The sequence below is a fragment of the Nothobranchius furzeri genome, chromosome 6 (genome assembly GCF_043380555.1).
Source record: "Nothobranchius furzeri strain GRZ-AD chromosome 6, NfurGRZ-RIMD1, whole genome shotgun sequence".
NCBI classification, from domain to species: Eukaryota; Metazoa; Chordata; class Actinopteri; order Cyprinodontiformes; family Nothobranchiidae; genus Nothobranchius; species Nothobranchius furzeri.
In genome coordinates this window covers 38,418,265-38,442,378 of record NC_091746.1, presented here as the reverse complement: position 1 = coordinate 38,442,378, position 24,114 = coordinate 38,418,265, and the positions used below count along the sequence as shown (strand labels likewise).

Here is a 24,114-nt window from a genome sequence, read left to right as displayed (position 1 = left end):
CGAATTACTGCCTGAGCTACTTAGACGTCACTTTCCTCTCTACGATCTAAGATTAGATTCCTTAGATCTCTGCCTACAAGGGAGGGTTTCTAGACTCCCACAGTTGCTGGTCGTGAAGTGTTACTCACCTCTTGTCACCCCCTGTATACTACACAACACACCACGCAAAACTCGTCCCAACCCCAAAGATTCTCTCACTACAGGAAAATGAACACGGTGTTCACCCGGCTCAAAGAACTTCTTGCCCTAGATTTCAAATCAGACTTCCTGCAAATATTAGGACTGCTCAGACTCGGAGTAATTTTAAAACTTTGTTAAAGACACATTTTTATGAGCTGGCTTTTAATTAGTAACAGCAATTCTTCCTCTTTTCACTTTGTTTTTGCGTCATTTAAAATGATTCATGTTGACCAGTTTTAGAAACTGGCTTTTATCAATGATTGTCCTAATCATGCATTTTCATATGTTTGTTTGTAATAGGGCTGCACAATGTATCGTAAGTATATAGTTATTACGATATCAGCATGCACAATATGCATATAGCAAAGAACAGACAAATATCGCAATGCACGGTCAGCTCAAATGTTTGCTAGACATTTGAGCTGACTGGAGATGCCCGCCCCCGAGGCAGACGGCACTTAATTTGATGTTTAGCAAAACACCTGAGTTAGCTTTGTTTTGCTCTTTCTGCTGATTCTGCTTTTCCCGGGATCCACTGATTACCTTTTTTTTTGTTCATTTTCTTTTTCCCTTTCCTCACATCTTTTGCTTTTCTCATTTTTATGATTTTTCTAATTTCTTAGTTTTTGAATATTTTTTTTCTGAGTTAAGTTTTTATTTGTCTCAAGTAATATCGTCATCGCAATATTAATCATTGTTATCGAATATTGTAGGTTTTCCTTATGTCGTGCAGCTCTAGTGTGTAATATAAGCAGAAGTAAGAGTTCAAATTTAAGTTTATTGAGCTCGCCATGTTAAGTGTTCGGTAGTTGTTCAGCCCACCACTCGGAGGCACATTTCCTCTGATCTAGCTCATCCCTTCTGTGTGTACGGGAAGTAACAGAGAAACAGTGTTTTTGGCACGAGAGAGTAAATTAAGCTCTTTTGCTGTAATTAATTAGTGATATGGAAGTGACCAAAAGTGTAATTTTCTTATTATTTTGATGCCTTTTATTATTGGGTTTTGTGAATTGTATTTTATTTACAGCCTATGTTATATTCAACCATGCATATTGATTTTCATTTTACTATTATTTACTGCGTTACATAGTTTATGGATTATTGTCTATTGTATGAAGGCATTGTGTGTGAAATGTCAGAATTGAACAAGCTATGCCACAGACACAGAAGAAGAAGAAGAAGAAGAAGAAGAAGAAGAAGAAGAAGAAGAAGAAAATATCTTTTCTATAGCGCCTCTCAAGATAAAAATCACGAGGCGTTTCACAAAAACAAAAAATGTAAAAATATAAAAAATTTTTAGAAAATGGTTAAAATACATTTAAAATGAGCAAAAAATTGACAATTGTGATTAAAAATGTTAAGAAAGAGAGAGGTGAAGAAGGTCATACAAAAGCCAGCTTGAACAAGTGAGTCTTCAGCTGCTTTTTAAAGGAGATCACTGAGTCCACTGATCTCAGGCTCATGGGGAGAGAGTTCCAGAGTCTGAGGGCCACAGCAGCAAATGATCTGTCACCTTTGGTCTTTAGCCTGGTGCTGCACAACCAGTAGGCTTTGATCACTGGACCTCAGGGACCTGCTGGGGGTGTAGGGACTAAGAAGATCACCAATGAAAGATGGCACTTGCCCATGTAAGGCCCTAAAGACCAGAACAAGGATCTTGAAATGAACCCTGAAGTTGACTGGCAGCCAGTGAAGCTGGAGGAGAAGCGGGGTGATGACTCAGGTTTTGACAACATAGCCTACGCTAGCTGTGCCTCGTGCTTACCCCTAGGGCTGGCACAGGTAACAGTAGCAACAGCTGTTTTAAATGTGCTATACAAATAAATTTGACCCTGATCAAAACCAAAAGGAAAAGAACATTAAAAACTGTAACTGTTTATGACTCATTCTGCCACAAGGCTGGTATGTGAAGCTCATAAATTATCACACATTACTCCTGGCCCGGCCTCCCTTTATTGACTTCCTGTAAATAAATTAAATAGTTATTTTAAAATTCTTACTTTAACTTTTAACGCCTTTCAGGCACTCTGTCTGACCTGCTGCTGATCTACACTTCCAAATGCTGCCAGAGATCCGAAGGAATTCCAAAAACCAATTAAAAGTCCCATGGAAATGTAGGGCTGTGGCCCTGAGGATGTGGAATGCTGTACCAACTCCGTTCTTTCAGGCTTGGCTTTATAAACTTGCTTTTAACTCATTTAACTTGTTTTATTCTATATTATTCATGCTTGTTTTGTTTATTTTCTTACTTAGTTCTATTGTGAAGCACTTTGTGTGTCTGTGAAGAGTGCTGGATAAATAAAAGTTACTTCTTGGAGAACTAACCCCAGGTCTTTTGTGGATGTAAGCTTCCTCACATCCTTTTGTCTTTTCATGTAATGCCAGACACACTCCATGATCATGAGATGTGAGGGCCAGACCATCACTTCCACGACTTCTTGTTCTGCTTTATGCTGACGATAGTTCTGAATGACTTTGGCTGAATATCGGAGGTCACTCACTCTTCAGTTCAGTTCAGTTTATTTACATAGCGCCACATCCTGACAAGTCGTTTCAGGCACTTCACAGTGAACATTCCAGCTGAGTTCAGTTCATTATGCCAGTTACCTAAAAGTTTCCTATATAAGAAACTTTGTATTTTGTAAGTTGGTCAAAAAGGGCAATAATTCACATTTCTGAACTCATTCTTTGTTTACAGCTTTTTTGACACCTGCCTAAAACTTTTACATAGTACTGTACCTCCTTCCTTCTCTCCTGAATTTCACTGCATTTATTTTGTAAATGTGCAGAACAATGTTGCCAGTATAACTCCCTCATTTTCTTTCTTCCGTCTCATTTTTAAGTAAAAAAAAATCTCCATTTTCCACATTTATTAACAATGTTTTTAAATACTTTTATATATATATATTGTGAATCTTGAGAGGTGCTACTGTATATATAAAATGTGTCTTTTTATATATAAATGCAATGTAAAAAAAGCATATTCTTTAAGCATTTTTGATAAATGAGCAAAAGTGAGAAATTCAGAAAAGCCAATAACCACAAATGATCTATTATTTTTTATTTATTTATATATAAACAGAACTTATTCCAAATGACGTCAAATGTATTTCCAGTGGTTTTTGACATGAGGAGTCCAAAACCATCTGCGTAAACTTCTGAAGTATTTTCTTCATCCTGCGTTCTGCAGTCGCTTTGAAGCTCACAGCTGCACGCAGACACATAAAGAGGCTGATGGAAGACAAACATATAAAAGAACATGTTGGTCAGAAGTTATGATGACAGAAAAGAGGAGTGTTAAAGGATGTTCAGCCACAAACGTAAGTCTGAGCCTGCAACTCACACCTGGGTCTGAAGCACTGCCACCCCCTCGTCTTTGTTCTGGTTTTTGCATAAAAAAGCTCATGATGAGCTGAAGAACAGTTTAGATGTTTCTTCACTTTAATGGTCTGGAATAATTTGTGTCATATAAGCAAAAGTATACATTTAACCATTCATTTGTTTGTTAAACCAGTCACCCTCTATGACCTCAAGGTCGTGGGGCGTTCATGCTGGGACCGAGGCGGGGCCCACCCTGAACTGCCAGACCCGTTTGAATTGTTTTTCTTTTCATGACAGAAAACCGACTCTAAACAAACTTCTCCAGTTTGATTACCAAAGCAGTTTCTACATGGAGTTACTGTGACATCTTGAGGCAGGCAGACATTTCCCTTTTAGTGAGATTTTGAGCCAAGCACCAGCCCACAATGGTATAATTCTATTTTTGAAGTCTTACCTAATTGCATCTAAATTGTAATCCTTACTGTTTCTCTTCTTCTCCCATCATAATCCCTTGATCAGCATCTGAGAGTAATCCCTTGATCAGCATGATAGTAATTTCTTCACACCAACTCATTCCCCTTTCCTGATGCTGTTGCTTCATGTTACATTCATTGACAAAAGTTAATTTGGGATTTCTCTTTCATGAAATTCTAATCTGGAAACACAGTTCTGACCTCTCACCTCTTCTGCTTCAGTCAATCTCCTTTTTCAGGTATTTCTTCATAACATAGGCCACATCTCCCCCTTCACTTCCCTCTGCCTCCAATCTTTCCCCCTGTGGCCTCTCAAACCGGCGTCTAGTCCCGCTGCCTTGGGAGCTTCCGTCTGATGCACCTGAGCTGGAAGACTCGCTTTCAGAACCTTTTCTGCTGCGGGTTGAAGGTGGAAGCTCTCCGAAGTGGACGCTAAGTGCCCTCCGACCTCCTCTGACTGAACTGGCCAGGCTGCTAGTGGACTGAGCTCTCCGAATGGCAGGCAAGATGTCAGAAGCTGCATCCTCACGGTCACCCGTCAGGCGACGGCTCTGAAACACTAGTGATTCTGAACCCAGAACACCTTCACCTCCATCTGCTGTTGCAAGACCGCCCAGCATGCATCGTCTCAGAGCCTGTGGGGAGCGCTGGATGGGAGTCGCTGCTAAATGAGGGGATTCATCTGGGTCCTCCTCTGGGATGGACAGGGAAGGAGGAGGGTGGCGAGCGACAAAAGTGGATGCCATGGAGGACAGGTGTGGGAGAGATGGGAGAGAAGATAGAGAATTGCTGGAGTTGAAGCGAGAGACCTTGGCTCCAGGTAGAGACACCTGGGATTCTGTGATGGACTGAGAACTGGCAGCACGCGGCATGAGGGGGGACGATGGTTTCAGGATACTTGGACCAGGACGGGGCTCCTGGGAATCCTCTGGGCTGAGAGACAGGGCTGAGGCTCTTCGTCTGAGGGTTGCAGCTCCAGTGGTTTGGTAAATTGGCAGAGATACAGCACTGCCAGCCTCGTCTCCTGCATCAGCACCAGCTCTGCGTTTACGAAGCCCGTCCAATAGCTCAGACAGTGCTGAGGAGGACGGAGCTCGACTGATACGTCTGGCACCAACTCCTCCAGGCTCGGAACCCTCATCCTCTAGATCCACACAAGACCTGTAGAGGAGGCACAAAACAAATCAAAGTAGCGGTGTAATCAGAGTACATGTTTCCCCAGCTTGTTGCTCACATGGTTGCTAAGTCACACTACTGGCAAAACTTATGGAGTCAGCTATGACTCTAATGTGTTCCTTGTTGCCTGCTGTTCAGTTAAAAGTAGAGACCGACACTGTTTAGGAATGAATTATTACAGCAACCGTGTGATTCCTGCCCCACAGAGCAGCTAGGAGTTAAACTGTGTGACCCACTGATGCAAAGCTGCAGTTCTTTGGTGGTTTCATTCATTTATTTTTTGTAACAGGGGTTCATTAATTAGATGGCTTCAGGTTAGAGATTCATTTTCCTCCTTAACTCCAAATGGTGTCTTCTTCTTGGCTAATTTGGCCTTTGAATTGACCAGAGGAAAGACATTTTCTAAATGTATGTAAAATATTTCATATATATAAAAGTATAAAACACACACTAAATCACAGGGTGATAAACTTTGTTCTGCTTGAAGTTTTGATTCAGTTAGACCCAGAAACGATAAATGGTAAATGACCTGTATTTGTATATCACCTTCTTGGGGTTCAACAACCCCCCAAGGCCCTTCACAACACAATCAGTCATTCACACGCTGGTGATGATGAGCTGCAGTGTAGCCACAGCTGCTCTGGAGCATACGGATGGAAGTCAGACTGCTGAACACTGATGCCACTGGTTTCTCCGACCACCATCAGCAGCAGGCAAGGTGGTGTAAGGTTCTTGTCCGGGGACACAACAACAGCGTTCTCTGATGGGAGCTGGGATTGAACCTACAACCTCACGAGTACTGGACGACCCGCTCTACCTCCTGAGCTACTGAAACAACAATTAAACTTTAAAGGTTTCAGCTCTTGTTATTTTAAACCTTTGAGAGCAAAGGTAGACACAGTATATGATCAAATATTGCCAGTTGCACTATTGAGATGTCATTTATCTTAAATATGAGTTGTTTTCATCAGTCTGAACTTGGATTCAGTGCTACATTTAGATTAGTGTAATAAACTAAAAATGCCAAGTAGAGAATACCCAGAAACACATATGTACTTCACTATATATATATATATATATATATATATATATATATATACATTGTTTTGCTCAAAAATATTAATCTAAAGCAACTAAGTAAAGTGTTTTTTCAACTATTTGATTAATTAAAATTTTGATGTAATCAGTTTCACCAAAACATTTGAGTTATATCAACTTATCAGGCCTGAACGTCAAGAAAAATATATCCTATCTGTTTTCTCGTTAGTAATTAATTATCTTGGACTGATTATTAAATTCCTAAATTTTGCAATTCAGTGGATCAGTGTAAGAAACTGTGTGCTGAGATTATTAAAGGGAGACTAAACATGACAAAGTTGCAAAGTATCCCTTTAAACAGATGGCTAACTCTATGGGATGGATCACTGAACTGAGGGCACATCTCACTAACCCAAGGAGACAGTTTTTAAAGGGATACTGTGCTAATTATTTTCACATTTTTACGTAATTTTCTTGAGCAAGCATGTGCTATAATGACCATGGATGTAATTTTTTGGGGGGGGGGGGGGGGACAGGGGGGACATGTCCCCCCCCACTTTTTCCAAAGTCAAGTTTTGACCCCTGCACTTTTTACCATCCAAAAACAATATTACGCTATATTAAATTGACACTGGTTGAGCTCTAGGACCAAGCAGAAAACAACCGTTTGTGTTGAAGCCTGTTTCCCATTAGAACATACTGTATAGATACCCCCCCCCCCCCAGTGTCCCCCCCACTTCTAAAGTGAAAATTACGTCCATGATAATGACCCTTTACAGGATTAATAAAATGTCATTCAGACTCTCACTGCGCTCTGTGGCCAGAATATTGCAATTGCAACTTCAGAGTGGCAGGCCACCACCTGTTAGACTTAGAAAAAATGAGCTGACATGCCTGGCGCTGCAGTCTGCTTCCAGCAAGTTTCCTGCATGTTTTAGATTGGGGTCTCCAAAACGTCGCTCGTGAGCTACCGGCAGCTCGTGACGCACTTGAAACTCGCTTGCCCTGGAAGCAGCCACCAAGCAATCCTAACTTGTTACGAGGGGCGGATTTGTAATTTGTTGGCAAGCCGCCGCCATTTTTTGTAATATCTTATTAATTTTGTTGAAGTAAAACAAAAATCTGTTTATTGCACAAATATTTTGGCAAACGCGTTCTACTGAAAATATGCAGATTAATTGATTGGGTTGCAGCACGGATCCCTGTTTCTGCCTGCTTGATCAGTGGCTGCAGCTGCAAGGGATTGAAGACGAACTTCTAAAGAAGTGACGTCGGTTATGCAGACCTGGTTTCAGGAAAACCATCCTCAGTAAAAAAAATCTGAGGGACAGTAAATGCTATCTGCGGTAGCAGCTCATTAACACAAATTAAAGCTCAATCGCTTATGAACACGTGATGAACGCAGGCTCCAAACTATGGACATCTCCTGTAATTTAGTTTAAACAAATTTCAGTTTCAGCTGATTTTTCTCATAAGGTAATAAAACATGACTGTGAAAACTCTTTCTTGCTCTCTCTCTTTGCTCTCTGTGTCCGACCCGCAGAGATAAACCAGACCACACCTACAGGTGCTGGCCAGTAAATTAGAATATCATCAAAAGGTTGAAAATATTTCAGTAATTCCATTCAAAACGTGAAACTTGTACATTATATTCATGCAATGCACACAGACCAATGTATTTCCGATGTTTATTACGTTTAATTTTGATATTTATAGGTGACAACCAATGAAAACATCAAATCTGGTATCTCAGAAAATTAGAATATTCTAAAGGCCAATGAAAAAATGTTTGTTTCTCTAATGTTGGCCAACTGAAAAGAATGAACATGAAAAGAATGTGCATGTATAGCACTCAATACTTAGTCGGGGCTCCTTTTGCCTCAATAACTGCAGTAATGCGGCGTGGCATGGACTCGATCAGTCTGTGGCACTGCTCAGGTGTTATGAGAGCCCAGGTTGCTCTGATAGTCGTCTTCAGCTCCTCTGCATTGTTGGGTCTAGCGTATTGCATCCTCCGCTTCACAATACCCCATAGATTTTCTATGGGGTTAAGGTCAGGCGAGTTTGCTGGCCAATCAAGGACAGGGATACCATGGTCCTTGAACCAGGTGCTGGTGGTTTTGGCACTGTGTGCAGGTGCCAAGTCCTGTTGAAAGGTGAAGTCTGCATCCCCATAAAGTTGGTCAGCAGCAGGAAGCATGAAGTGCTCTAAAACTTCCTGGTAGACGGCTGCATTGACCCTGGACCTCAGGAAACAGAGTGGGCCAACACCGGCAGATGACATGGCACCCCACACCATCACTGACGGTGGAAACTTTACACTGGACCTCATGCAACGTGGATTCTGTGCTTCTCCGCTCTTCCTCCAGACTCTGGGTCCTTGATTTCCAAAGGAAATGCAGAACTTGCTTTCATCAGAAAACATAACTTTGGACCACTCAGCATCAGTCCAGTCCTTTTTGTCCTTGGCCCAGGCGAGACGCTTCTTGCGCTGTTTCTTGTTCAAGAGTGGCTTGACACACGGAATGCGACACCTGAATCCCATGTCTTTCATGAGTCTCCTCGTGGTGGTTCTTGAAGCGCTGACTCCAGCTGCAGTCCCCTCTTTGTGGATCTCCCCCACATTTTTGAATGGGTTTGTCGTCACAATTCTCTGCAGGGTGCGGTTATCCCTAGAGCTTGTACACTTTTTTCTACCACATTTTTTCCGTCCCTTCGCCTGTCTGTTAATGTGCTTGGACACAGAGCTCTGCGAACAGCCAGCTTCTTTAGCAATCACCTTTTGTGTCTTGCCCTCCTTGTGCAAGGTGTCAATGATTGTCTTTTGGACAGCTGTTAAGTCAGAAGTCTTCCCCATGATTGTGGTGCCTTCAAAACAAGACTGAGGGACCTTTTAAAGGCCTTTGCAGGTGTTTTGAGTAAATCAGCTGATTAGAGTGGCAGCAGGTGTCTTCTATATTCAGCCTTTTCAGAATATTCTAATTTTTTGAGATACCAAATTTGGAGTTTTCATTAGTTGTCACTTATGAATATCAAATTTAAATGTAATGAACATTGGAAATACATTGGTCTGTGTGCATTGCATGAATATAATGTACAAGTTTCACGTTTTGAATGGAATTACTGAAATATTTTCAACCTTTTGATGATATTCTAATTTACTGGCCAGCACCTGTACTACAGGAAACCTGGAACTTTCACTCTGAATTCCTACCACCCGTTTTTTTAATCTGATGTAGGCAGAAGGTTAAAAAATATTATGACAGCAAAAATATTGCCAACAATAAACACATACAAGTATAATTTACCTCCAGTTATTTAATAGTGAAGCAAAGCTTATATTTCATGAGCAAAAAAACCCATAAAAACGATTTAATAAACCAGGAAAGCAGGAAGAAATGTTTTCGTCTGTTTTTACATTTTTCACTTCAGTTCAAACTATTAAGAATGTTGTGTTTTCATCACATTTAGCTTGTATTTTATTTAAATATATTCTGCTTGATTTTTTTATGAGAAAATTTGTTTTGCATTGTTTGGAAAAAAAATAATCATAAAACAATCCATTGAAAGGTTTTGCATTAATTGTCTTTTAAAGAACATTTAATGTTTTAAAAAAAATTCTATAACTTTTGGAAGTATCTGTTCATTAATGACAAACAGCTGAACACTATGAAAAACTAGGCTAGGCTCTGGGAGGAGCACAGGGTCAGGGACTGAACAGGGTCAGGGACTGAACAGGGTCGCTGCTCCTGTGTGCTCAAAAGGTTACTGATCCCTTCTAAAATGTGTCAGAGCATTCACACAAAGTAGTTTTGTATTTCAGTATCTCAAAGTATCTGATTAGTTAATAAACAAAACGTTATGTTTTGTTTGATTAGATTTTCAGAATGTCAACATTTTCCTTGTTTTTTTATAATATGGATGTCTTGAAATCAACTTGTGAATACAGTGCATGTTTATATAGTAAGTGTAGCATTTTTTAACATAGTAAGCATATTCACACAAGGAAAGTATCAATGTGAATAAATCGTATAGCAGTAGCACTTCGGTACTTTCATTGTGTAAAAGTAGCTCACGGGCCAAAAGAGGTTGGAGACCCGTTTCAGATCATGAATACAGCTGATTTGTTTCATTTAGTGATGAACCGTTCCTGTAGACACTTATGAAGGCTGGGGAGACATTTCAGCGGTGAGATTAAGATGTTAAAAAGCTGAACGCACAGCAGAGAAGCTTCATTCTTGCTTTGACCACAAAATTTTATAATGGACACTAGGGGGTGCTAAAGACAAGCAAAACTGCTTAGTATCTCTTTTTGTTTAGATTTTGGAATTTTTTCAGATTATAAATTATTGTGGCTTTTGATTTCATAACAAATAGGATTTGTTAACAGCTGCATAAGATGGAACTAGGCTGATTAAAAATACATTGGCAAACTCCAGAAATGCAATAATTCAAGCATTCAGAAATATTTAAGGAAATGTAAGTTATGAATGAATTATGAAAGTTTTGGTCAAGATTTTTTCTGAAGTGCTTTTATTCTTTTCAGGAGGTGAAAAAAACTGTTCAAATATTTTCTCCCAAAACAGTTTTTTTTTTCATAAAGTTATAGACACGTCCACTCCGCTGGACTACAAGCACTTGAGCACTCGACAGTAAACATTGTGAACTTACTGTAAAAATAAACTACCTTGTGTTCTATTGTAAATAGAATGTTATGCTTGGGAAAATATTTCAACATTTTTTTTGGGAAACTTCAACACTGTATAGGTGCAATGTTTGGGCCTGAATAACTAAACAATGACACTCATAACTGTGAATCTTACACCTGAATGTGTCAAACTATCTCCGACAGGAGAAACATTATAGAGGCTCCACAGTTCTATATTACCTAACCCCTAGCATGCTGGAAGAAAACACAAACTGACATTTTACAATTCTATGTCCATCACACCTAGGCTGTATGAAAGTTTGCAAAGCGTCCAGGGCACAGTGTTGGCACACATTGCATGCAGATGTATTTGGTTTTCTGTGTGCATGCAGCATCATTCACATGGAAGATAATGCAACTCATCACTGAACTCCACTGGAGCTGGTTGGAATTTTCTGGACTATTCTGTAGGCTGCCTTATTCTTTGCTGCATTTGAAGTCTACAAAATATAGGTATAAAAATAATAATGATTCATCTCATTCTTATATTCTCTAAAATAAAGAGAAAAATTCCCCTGTAAAAGTGATGATTTGGTACTTTAGTCAGAAGCTGTACACCAGGATAAATGTGAGTTATCAGACTCACCGGAAGCTGTAGGAGCTCATGGTGTCACTGACAGACCGACGGCCATCTTGGCTGCTGTAGGTGGAGCCTGCACTGCGGGATCCTGCTCTCTGTGCTCCTGACCAGTGACGAATCCCCTCCCCAACATCCTCTGTTCCCACAGAGCCAACACTGGAAACAGAGTCACTGCAGGATGAAAGTCGTGTGTTAACTCACGGACTCACCTACAGCTCTTCCCGCTGCAGTTGTGGCTACAGAGCACATGCAGCAAGATAACATTTAATGATTTTAAGGCTTCTGTGTAAGAAAGGCCTCTGGGTACATTTAAAACTTGGGTCAGTGTTTTATTTTTGGTTCCCTTGCATTATTTTGCTTAAAACTGCTCACTAATGAAAATCTCTAAATTTACTGAGAATGCCTGACATCTATTTAACTTTCCAACTACAGCTTTTTTTACAGCTATGGTTCTGCAGTGGCACATGAATTGTAGCCATGCTCACAGCCCTTTGATTTGGCTCCCAGTAGAAGATAATTTTGGTGGCGTGGAATACATTTAGTTTCCACAACTCACAGTAAAACATTATACTCACCAGAGTATAACAATCTGACAGAAAACAAACTGAAGGATTCAGCTGACATACGTAAACCACAATTGGCCTAAGGTGGTAATAAGACTTAAAACGTCCAGACAAAAGGAACTTATTGGGGGTGGGGGGTGTATCCTACATGGAATCTAGCACGCAGTCAGAAAGACCTGGAATAACACAAATGATTTTGGCCCACGGAATTCTCTATGAAATATTTTGGGATGTTCTAACATTTATAATCATCTTTGAACTCTCATAGTAGAGGCCGTTGCACCCGTGGGGATGTGGGTGTACATGATTTCTAATGAGGATGTTCAACACCCCCACTTTTTCTGTCTGTCCTAGACAGCATGGCTTAGGGTCCATTAGCATCAAAATCATGATGCTAACTTAGGGCTTAGCAGGTTACTCTGTATACATCTGACCTGTCTGATGTCCAACCCTACAGCCCTAAACAACTTGAGCTTTAGGTAATTCATGTTTACTCATTTTGTAGACGCATTTATGCAAAGTAACAATTGTAGGTCTGTGGAGTACCTGGCGATTACAGGCACATGCATGGGGAGAACATGCCGACTCCAAGCAGCACATCTGCAGCTGGGATTCAAACCTGCAGCCCTCTTGTTTTGGAGCAACAGTGCTTCAAACTGTGCCACCATGCAGCCAAACAAAAGATATTATTAGAAGTTTCAGACCGAATTTATAGTCCTGGGGACCAACACAGCTCTTAGTTTGGGTCAATGAGGCAAGACTGTGCAGCTGCTTCAGTACGACGATGATCGATGAATTTATAATCAAAACTATTCACTAAAAACGTCTTCGTTCTATAAATTCCTTATAAAGACTAATAAAGAGCTGATGTTTGGGTCACATGATCCACAAGCCTGTGAAGCACATCCAAACACTACTACCCCACACACAGTCATGAGCTCTTACAGGTCTTTCTTTCGAGTAAAGGACTCCACAGCAGTTCGAACACTGGATTTAGGAGCAGATTGATCAGAGTGTGAAAATATAGGAATGGCAATATAATCAAAAACAAAATTCTCACTGGTGTGACTACCTTTCTGTATCACTGTCATTGCTCGATTCCACCTCCTCCAGGGCGGCCTGCAGATCAACGATACGACGAATGGATGTCTCCAGATCGGCCTGTAGCGTCTGCCTGACAGCGGACAGCTCCTCCACCTGCATTTCCTGTGAACAAGTCAGATTAAAGGACGTTTGCAGACATGAGACATTCACCTTCAACAGGTCAGCTGTGTTTCTATCTCACAGCAACCTGTAACGACCCTGGGGCCCAATCTGTCTCAGCAATTACCTTCAGTGGGGCCCGTATTACCTCGTCAGTCAAACTCTGAATGTTCTCTCTCTCTCTCTCTCTCTCTCTCTCTCTCTCTCTCTCTCTCTCTCTCTCTCTCTCTCTCTCTCTCTCTCTCTCTCTCTCTCTCTCTCTCTCTCTCTCTCTCTCTCTCTCTCTCTCTCTCTCTCTCTCTCTCTCTCTCTCTCACACACAGTGGTGAAAGTAGCAGCTTTCTCAGTTTATTTAGAAGAAAAATGGTGCATGAATAAGCACTAACAGTGAATTATTAATTCATCTTGCCTTGGTGTTTTTGTTTTTTAATCCTGTCTCTTTAACATCCTGTCACATGCCTGTAAACATACATACACACACAGCAACACTTCTAAGCTTTCAAAGTTATTGGCTTTGAATAGACTGTTGTGGGACTGCAGTGGTTGTCATAGATACTCATAAGCATGTGTGTGTGTGTGTGTGTGTGCGCCTGTGTGTGTGTGTGTGTGTGTGTGTGTGTGTGTGTGTGTGTGTGTGTGTGTGTGTGTGTGTGTGTGTGTGTGTGTGTGTGTGTGTGTGTGTGTGTGTGTGTGTGTGTGTGTGTGTGTGCATGTCTGTAACCTTGAAGGGACAATGAGAATTAATCACGGTCAGAGAGAGGAGGCAGAATGAAGAGATGATGTTAAGAATGGAGCTGAGTAAGTGGGAGCAGGATGATTGTGTGTGTGTGTACAGCTATCCTACTTAGGACCAGAAAGGTCATAATCACTCATTTTCTGAAGACCGATGGTCCACATTAGGAACAAAATCCAGTCCTAATATGGTGGATGTTACGGCTGGAGCCTTTTTGTGTTGTGATTTCATTTTTCTGTGCATTTTTATGTTGCATCTGAGGAGCCTGCCTGCAGACTATGGCCTGTTGGCTCACCCTTGCTCCTCCCTGCACCAGCTGAGCTGGGTTTTCATCAGCCGCAAATTGTTTAAAGGACCAGATGGAGCTCCTCACCAATGGGGGACAATAGTGCAGAGCTGCCTTTCCTCTGGTCTGTTGTCTCCCACTTAGAACTTTGATATTGTGCTCTTTAGAGTTATGTTACATATTACTGTTTGAACCTGTTTTGGTAAAAGGGGATTTAGATCCATGGTGGTTAATAATAATAATAGTCCCCGTTTTATACTGGTGTGACAAACTATTTGCCCCTTCCTGATTTCTTATTCTTTTGCATGTTTGTCACACAAAATGTTTCTGGTAATCAAACACATTTAACCATTAGTCAAAGATAACACAAGTAAACACAAAATGCAGTTTTGAAATGATGGTTTTTATTATTTACGGAGAGAACAAAATCCAAACCTACATTGCCCTGTGTGAAAAAGTAATTGCCCCCCCTTGTTAAAAAATAACCCAACTGTGGTGTTTCACACCTGAGTTCCATTTCTGTAGCCACCCCCAAGCCTGATTACTGCCACACCTGTTTCAATCAAGAAATCACTTAAACATGAGCTGCCTGACACACAAGACTTTTGGGAAAATACCGTGTGGACTGATGAGACAAAAGTTGAACTTTTTGGAAGGCAAACGTCCCGTTACATCAGGCGTAGAAGTAACACAGCATTTCAGACAAAGAACATCATACCAACAGTAAAATATGGCGGTGGTAGTGTGATGGTCTGGGGTTGTTTTGCTGCTTCAGGAACTGGAAGGCTTGCTGTGATAAATGGAACCATGAATTCTACTGTCTACCAAAACATCCTGAAGGAGAATGTCTGGCCATCTGTTAACTAAAGCTGAAGCAATCTTGGGTGCTGCAGCAGGACAATGACCCAAAACACACCAGCAAATCCACCTCTGACTGGCTGAAGAACAACAAAATGAAGACTTTGGAGTGGCCTAGTCAAAGTCCTGACCTGAATCCTATTGAGATGCTATGGCATGACCTTAAAAGGCGGTTCGTGCTAGAAAACCCTCAAATAAAGCTGAATTACAACAATTCTGCAAAGATGAGTGGGCCAAAATTCCTCCAGAGCGCTGTAAAAGACTCGTGGCAAGTTATCACAAATGTCTGATTGCAGTTATTGCTGCTAAGGGAGACCCAACCAGTTATTAGGTTCAGGGGGTAAATTACTTTTTCACACAGGGCAATGTAGGTTTGGATTTTGTTCTCTCCCTAAATAATAAAACCATCATTTCACAACTGCATTTTGTGTTTACTTGTGTTATCTTTGACTAATGGTTAAATGTGTTTGATGATCAGAAACATTTTGTGTGACAAACATGCAAAAGAATAAGAAATCAGGAAGGAGCAAATAGTTTGTCACACCACTGTAGGCTTAAGGGTGAGGTTTACACATAAAATGTGAATTGAGTTTTTGTTACAGTTAAGTTTAGGAATACACTGGTTATGGTTAGGGTTAGGGTAAGGGTTTGGGTCAGGCATGAATTCAGTTATTAAAATGGAAGTCAGTACAAAATCCTAGTATGGATAGAAATACAAGATTCTGTGTGTGTGTGCGTGCGTGCGTGCGTGCGTGCGTGCGTGCGTGTGTGTGTGTGTGTGTGTGTGTGTGTGTGTGTGTGTGTGTGTGTGTGTGTGTGTGTGTGTGTGTGTGTGTGTGTGTGTGTGTGTGTGTGTGTGAATCACTTAGCACTAATAACTGAATGATTGTTGAAGATCCTTCTTTTTCTGAACTCAGAATAGACAAAAAGGTCTAACGGTGTGTTAAGAAAACAAATTTTACATTTTAGATTTCATGTATATCATCAAGTCAATCTCGGTCAATCTAAGGCAGTAAACTGGAAGCTTTTATTCTAATGTATACGTTAGAAAACCAAACTCTCGATTAAAGTGTGTTCCACTCCGTTATGGTAGGTGATGACATGCACCCTTTTGTGTTGGCATTCTTTCAGTTAGCTTATAGCAACACGTATAGTAAACAATCACTGATAGCTAGGAGGAGGAGCTGGCCGTCTGGTTGGGGTCTGGGGTGTTGGGATGCTTTGCTCAGCGTTGGTCGAGGTCGCGTGCTCATCAGCACCCCAGCAGAAAGGGGCGAACTCTGGGAACCGGTGATGGTTGTACCCTTTGTGCAGCAGTACCGGGACCAGACTGAATAGGGTGTGTATGGGGAGCGTGAGCGGGTGTCTAGCGTTCATTTTTGTAAGTCTTAACTTGTATGTGTATGTGTGAGCATGAGGGAGGGAGTGTGACTGTGTCTGTATATGTCAGGTGGGGTCTTGGACTCCTCCCCTCTCCTGGGACTTCTTGTGCTACTACATATCTTCACCTGCCCTCCCCGTGCCACATTTGGTGTGAAGTGTGGTGCCTTGTTCTGCCCCAGGGGAATCCTCTGTGCCTCTCGAGAGAGGGCTGGGGCTTTTCTGGTTACAATCTCCCTGGGGTCCCTGCGCTCCAGGGCAGCTCCTGGATCTCTGGGACTTGGAGGTCCCTCCATCTCCTACACATCTTTGGGGGGCAGATCTATGGCCCCTCACACTCTCTATTGGACGCTCCTATAGAGAAACCTTACAAATACAAGCGCGTGTACGCACCATTGACATATACACTGGACAATTTATTTCCATAGGCTCCAATAATACGTTTTTAAGCCAAAATGGGAGGTTCCCACCACCGCCATTTTGACCGTGTCACAGATTCCGTCAAGCCCAGACAATTCCACAAAAGGGAAAAGAGGTGGAGCTGAGGGTGGGGCTATAAGGCTGGGATCAACTGATGACACCCGTCAAACTGAAGCGATGGAGCTACAAGCTAACCCAAAGCTAACGCGGAGGTGGGAGCTAAGCTAATGGAGGTAGCAACCTAGTTACAACCGGAGTTAACTGTGCACAACACCAGAGCTTCTGAGTCAGAGATACGCCGGGCTGACCGCTGGGTAAAACCGGGTGGAACACAGAGGTCTCCGAGACCTCCACAAGCCAGCAACCGCACAGCAGACAAGCGCCGCTGCGATCTGAGATGCATTGAGCTGCTGCTGGGGAGAACCGAGTGGAAAACATTGGTTTCCATCCATGAGCTCCACAAGCCGGCAGCCCGCGCAGCAGACAACTGAGGGAAGGGGCCATACCGATAGTCGGAACCCAGCTCCACCAACATGTTATATTTCTACCCATTTTCTAAAGTGCAGCATTATGTTAAATGCACTGGGTTTTACCCTATTACATTTAAATGTCATGGTTAAACAGTACATGTTAAAATCTAAGCTCAGCTCGGCAGTGATCTAAAATACATAAATATAATTTTACTTACCGAAAAAAATGAAGTGGAGACTCCTTGGACGCTCTATTAGTGCAATTAATGCCACAGCAAGTCATTTTGTCCAACAATTGCACAAATAATATCCAAATAAATAAAGTAATAAACGCACAAACGCTACAACTAACGGTCTAAGTTGAGAGACTGAAAATTACGGAACAGTTTTCAGGCTAGGCCGAGGCTCAGGCTGAGGCCTTTTCATCGAGCTAGCTCTGCGGTCATGTGGGTCTGATGCTCATTAATTGTTCAAAATTTTACACCAACCAACTGAGTGTGGTCCATTTTAACTGGATGAATTAGGTTCATTATCTCTCTACAGACAAAAAAGAAAATTATTGTTTTACATGTTGAAGTTCTGTGAGTGTGTAAAACTATTGCTGTCTTTACTAATGATATGTTTCTAATGATCTCTGCTGTTTCTGTTAATGACAACAGCAGAGAAGTGGCTGATATGGAAGTGTGGCATTACTTCCAATCATCGCCTGGAGGAATAGTTCCCTGCCAGTGAGCCTCTAAAACGCTGCCTCACAGCCTGGGTATGAGTATAGCCTGTTGGTGGTTTATATTTAGCAGCTGATGTGCTGCCCAGGTACTGCAGCAGAGTGCCTGGTGATGTGTCTGCATGTGGAAGAGAAGCCACCTCAGGAAGTGAGGAGCAGACCAGCATGTCTGGGCAGCGTGCTGTCATCTAATCTAACGACGATGTGAGAAAAGCATTAGAACATGAAAGAGTTGAGGCGTCCTGAGATGATAAGAAGGATGTAAACAGACTGTTCAATACCGAAACATGGGGGTGATTGTTTGTTCATCATGCTAAAAGTGCATTTGGTGTCTGAAACGTAAACCATGAAAGCATTATAAGTAGGAGGAGGTGAAAATAAGATTAAACTTTGGCCTTTAAATGGTTTTAAATGCTGCAACCAAACCAGCGATGTCTCAGTCAGAATCTAAACAAAATCTCAGTCCAATACTTTCATTGTTTTGCTCTTTTGTTCTATTTTTTCTGTACCACACAGACTCATAGACGACACAACAGTACAATATGTTTACTGACGTTATTAAAACCAGTGAGGATCAAAGTGTAGGGAGACATCTTTTCTGTGCAGATAACCAGGTTTGTCTAGGGTCCTAACATCAGCAATCTGCTTTATAAACATGGTTTTAAACAACAGTTGGTACTTGACAAAGAGTATTATAGTCTCTAAAAGCACTGCTGTGAACAGAAGTGACACCCAACCAGGATCCATATACTCCAGCTGGCCTCATTCAAATAAGGGGAAGTTTATAAACACAAACACTCAAACTGCAGCAAGCAGAGTTGTAATGTTACAGCATCTAATTTGATTTCTAATTAATTTTGAAGTAAAGTCTCAATATTTATGTCACTGGTAACAATGCGTGTGGCAGCCTTGAGTTGCTGTTTTTCAATAGAATTCACAAACAGTGTTTAAAACAGCATTTATAAACACTGTTGGGTCATTTATCATAACCGTCCACTGTGGTTGTGTCAGAGGTATTTAACGAATAAAGCACGATCACAGGCAAAAGCAGCTTTAATAAAATATACATTTACTGAAACAATGAGAAAAATAAACATGTGATCTGTGTAAGTGAACAATCTCCCTACAATCCTCTGATCCTCTGCAGAAACTCACCTGTACTGATTCTGATCAATGCTTTTATGATGTGTAATCTGCAAGTTTGAGATGTGAAAAAAGCTAAAAAAAGTAAAAAAAAAATAAAAATAAAAAAAAAGAGGGAGACCGTTTCAAACACATCCTAACTGTTTCTGCATTTTCTTTTGGATTTAATTTCTGCTACTATGAAAAATAGACACGCTAACCCTCCCAAAACCTTTACATTAGCTTCCTGTTTACAGAATGGAGGTAAAGATATATGAACCCCACCTGATTCATTGTGGTACAGAATCAGGTCAGTTCAGTTATCGATTAATCTTGACTCAAAACCCAAACTCCTCAAGCTTCTCCTGCCGAGTTGTGTCTCAAAGTCCACATCCATCATTGATCGATGTTATGATTACAAAGGTTTTCAAACATTTAAACTGCTCCAATAAGGGATTAAAGATGGTCAGTGATGTTTGTTTTTGTTTGCATTCAAATATGCATTAAAGTTAGTTTCAAGCGGCTTGTATTAGAAACGTGATGCTGCTGAGCTGTCCCATTCCTTACCAGCTCTTTGCGTCTGCGGCTGCTCTCCTGCTCCCTCTGGCTCAGCTCCTCCATCTCCACCCTCATCTCCTGCAGGCGCTGCTGGTAGTAGCGAGCGTTCTCTCTTTCCCGAGTTTCAGCCTGCGTGCTCTGCTCCAGCTCTTCTCCGAGACGCACCACGCTGTCCCGCAGACGCAGCACCAGCACCTGCACATCACAGAAAACTGGGTCAAAACCGAGATAAAGGAAAGCAGGGATTACTGTATAAGATGTGGTAATAATTATGTGTTGAAATTGAAAATTCATTATCTGATCTCACCTCAAACCTCTTGACTTGCCCTCTCTGAAACTCTAATTTATTTTCCAGGTCACACACACGGGCCTCCTGTTTACTGACAATGCTGCGCCCCACAGTGGACGATTCCAGGAACTGCACCCTCGACACATACTGCTGGAGCTGGAGGAGGAGGAGGAGGAGGAGGAGAGCAGCATGAGACAAATGAATTTCCATTCTACTCAGAGATATCAGTGAGCGTGACGGGGCTCCACCTGCAGCCCGAGGTTACATTAAGATGTGCAACAACGAGATTCAATGATCCAGAAAACCGTTAAACCCTCATCTCTAGAACTTTCAACAATGCATTCAGCTCATAAAGCTCTCAGCTGCGTTTATTTTCTACTTGTCAAACAGCAGTTACCTCCTCTTGGAGCGACTGTCTCTGTTTCTTCGCCTCCTCCAGTTCAGTCTGCAGGTCCCTGATCTGAGAAATATCGCTGGAGGACTGAAGGGACACAGTGTGACTGTTGGTGCTACGGATGAGCAGGAAGAGATCAGGTGATTAAGAAGACAACAAGTGGAACTAATACCTGAGCAATAAGTGCTTTGTGTTTCTTCATCAGTTCGTTGAGGTCTTCCTGATCCTCCTCCAGCCTCTTCAGCAGGTCGACCTTCTCATGCTGCAGTAGGACCAGCTGTTCATCCACCTACATTCACAAACGGAGAACTGGCTCATGACACAGCTTTATTATGACTGAAATCCTCGACAGAACCACAACGGTTCCAAAAACAGATACGCTCCTCTCCAACGTTGCATCTTCAGATCGTGTCCATGAACACCACAAACAGGAGACAAATGCAGCTCTGATGAAGTGAAGTCCCATCTTGTATCTAACACTAACTCTCTGCACACATCTCATACAAGATAGCCCTGTACAACCATCATGACACCCCATGACTCCTTAATGGGCCCAGTCACAAGCCTTCTCCACGTAGATGAGCCAATAACAGTCTCATATCCACCTCTACTGCTCTACAAAAGCAAAGACCTGACCCTGTAAGCAGGATCCACTGGTTTCACTGGTTACCATTGGCATACATCTGTCTTTTACAAGTGTCCAGGCTCTATCTTCAGCTCTAGATATGATATATTGATCGGATTACTGGGATTGGTGTCTTCTAGGGGTATGTATGGCAAGAATCTGGTGATACAATGTGTATCACCAAACAGGGGAGACGGAGTATTACATTACGACACTTGAAGCCAGACGATACTTGCAATTTTTAAGTCCGAATTTAATCAGAAAACTCAGGCCAGACGGTTCCAGGACACACCCAGTGTTATCGGGAGATCTCGTTTTTCCATCAGAATGAAAGCTGTAAAAACTGCTGCCACCTAGCAGTCTGAGTTTGAATTACACCACACAAGAGACAATCAGTAAATGTTTGCATGCACGTTCTTAACAAATAATCAATGCACTGCTTTTAAAGGGACACTGTGCAACTTTGTCATATTTTTAAATAATTTTCTTGAGCTAATATGTGCTAAAATGACTCTTACAGGGTTAATGAAAGGTCACACAGCTCCTATCGCCCCCTGTGGCCAGAATATCCCACTTGCAACTTCAGACTGGCAGGTCGCTCTGTTGGGACTTGTAAGAAAAATGAGCTGACATACCTGGGGATGCAGTCTGATTCCAGCACCTTTCCTGCATGTTTTAGATCATGAGCACAGCTGATTTGTTTATTTTAGCGATGAATCCCTCCTGTAGACACTAATGAAGGCTGGAAGATGTTTCAGTTGTTTGTGTTAAAAAGACAAGATAGGTTTTGCTTTTGGTTCTACAAATGGACATGAGGGGGTGCTAAATCAAGCCAAAACTGCCAAGTTCCCCTTTAAATATCAGTTCATATCATAATATGATATATTGTGATATTTTAGTGAATCAGCATTTTCTTATACAGGTCCTTCTCAAATAATTTGCATATTGTGATAAAGTTCATTATTTTCTGTAATGTACTGATAAACATTAGACTTTCATATATATTAGATTCATTACACACAACTGAAGTAGCTCAAGCCTTTTATTGTTTCTAATATTGATGATTTGGGCACACAGCTCATGAAAACCCAAAATTCCTATCTCAAAAATTTGCATATCATGAAAAGGTTCTCTAAACAAGCTATTAACCTAATCATCTGAATCAACTAATTAACTCTAAACACCTGCAAAAGATTCCTGAGGCTTTTAAAAACTCCCAGCCTGGTTCAGTACTCAAAACCGCAATCATGGGTGGGACTGCTGACCTGTCTGCTGATCAGAAGGCCATCATTGACACCCTCAAGCAAGAGGGTAAGACACAGAAAGAAATTTCTGAACAAATAGGCTGCTCCCAGAGTGCTGTATCAAGGCACCTCAGTGGGAAGTCTGTGGGAAGGAAAAAGTGTGACAGAAAACGCTGCACAACGAGAAGAGGTGACCGGACCCTGAGGAAGGTTGTGGAGAAGGATCGATTCCAGACCTTGGGGGACCTGCGGAAGCAGTGGACTGAGTCTAGAGTAGAAACATCCAGAGCCACCATGTATGGGCGTGTGCAGGAAATGGGTTACAGGTGCTGCAAGCCACTTTTGAACCAGAAACAGCGGCAGAAGCTCCTGACCTGGGCTACAGAGAAGCAGCACTGGACTGTTGCTCAGTGGTCCAAAGTACTTTTTTCGGATGAAAGTAAATTTTGCATGTCACTCGGAAACCAAGGTGCCAGAGTCTGGAGGAAGACTGGGCAGAGGGAAATGCCAAAATGCCTGAAGTCCAGTGTCAAGTACCCACAGTCAGTGATGGTCTGGGGTGCCATGTCAGCTGCTGGTGTTGGTCCACTGTGTTTTATCAAGGGCAGGGTCAATGCAGCTAGCTATCAGGAGATTTTGGAGCACTCCATGCTTCCATCTGCTGAAAAGCTTTATGGAGATGAATATTTCATTTTTCAGCACGACCTGGCACCTGCTCACAGTGCCAAAACCCACTGGTAAATGGTTTACTGACCATGGTATTACTGTGCTCAATTGGCCTGCCAACTCTCCTGACCTGAACCCCATAGAGAATCTGTGGGATATTGTGAAGAGAAAGTTAAGAGACACAAGACCCAACACTCTGGATGAGCTTAAGGCCGCTATCGAAGCATCCTGGGCCTCCAGAACACCTCAGCAGTGCCTCAGGCTGATTGCCTCCATGCCACGCCGCCTTGAAGCAGTCATTTCTGCAAAAGGATTCCCGACCAAGTACTGAGTGCATAACTGAACAAAAATATTTGAAGGTTGACTGTTTTTGTATTAAAAACACTTTTCTTTTATTGGTCGGATGAAATATGTAAATTTTTTGAGATGGGAATTTTGGGTTTTCATGGGCTGTATGCCAGAATCATCAATATTAGAAACAGTTAAAGGCTTGAACTACTCCAGTTGTGTGTAATGAATCTAATATATATGAAAGTATAATGTTTATCAGTACATTACAGACAATAATGAACTTTATCACAATATGATAATTTGTTGAGAAGGACCTGTATGTCTCTTTCTGGGATAGGTCTACCACCCTCCTCCGCCAACACCACCCTCAGGTTCAGATATACTCAAACCCTCCCATCACATAAAAGTGGTGTTTCCTTTGACATCACTCATGAATTGGTACAAATACTGTATATAAATTCATTAAGGATCCTGCTACGTCTGTGGGAAGGAAAAAGATCTGTTTGTGTTGTTCTCTACATCGTATTTATGAATGCTTTCAAGATTTTGACGGAATTACAAAAATGTAAAAATTTTTGTGGTTAAATATTTGTAGGTGAGTGTTCTGAGCCTTTAAAAACAAAAACGTTTCCTCTGATAATGGTATGTAAAAATTATATACAGATAAAAACATCCAAAATACAAAAACAAACCTTTTAAAAGACTTGAATAAATATTGATCAAGACCATTTAAATAGTAGAAGGATGATTTTTTTCCCCTTTAAAATGTGAAGATGAAGTGAATCAGATCTGCAGTTTAATGTTTCCTCCCA

The 24,114-nt window shown here is 41.6% G+C and overlaps 1 protein-coding gene across 4 annotated transcripts in view; it reads right to left on the bottom strand.

Annotated features, from left to right (window-relative positions):
* Positions 1-3,226: 3,226 nt before the first annotated feature.
* Positions 3,227-24,114, bottom strand: part of LOC107396328 (unconventional myosin-XVIIIb) — a 60,102-nt gene continuing 39,214 nt past the window's right edge. Inside the window, exons 36-44 of one of the 4 annotated variants that reach the window (XM_070552204.1) lie at positions 20,649-20,765; positions 20,480-20,563; positions 20,101-20,238; positions 19,803-19,988; positions 13,112-13,245; positions 12,985-13,026; positions 11,483-11,647; positions 4,183-5,135; positions 3,227-3,411 (exon numbers count right to left, since the gene is read on the bottom strand). In XM_070552204.1, coding sequence (XP_070408305.1) covers positions 4,193-5,135; positions 11,483-11,647; positions 12,985-13,026; positions 13,112-13,245; positions 19,803-19,988; positions 20,101-20,238; positions 20,480-20,563; positions 20,649-20,765 — 1,809 coding nt within the window. In that variant the 3' untranslated portion in view covers positions 3,227-3,411; positions 4,183-4,192. The remainder of the gene's footprint in view (positions 3,412-4,182; positions 5,136-11,482; positions 11,648-12,984; positions 13,027-13,111; positions 13,246-19,802; positions 19,989-20,100; positions 20,239-20,479; positions 20,564-20,648; positions 20,766-24,114) is intronic. The other 3 variants (XM_070552205.1, XM_070552206.1, XM_070552207.1) reach the window with 3 other exon arrangements.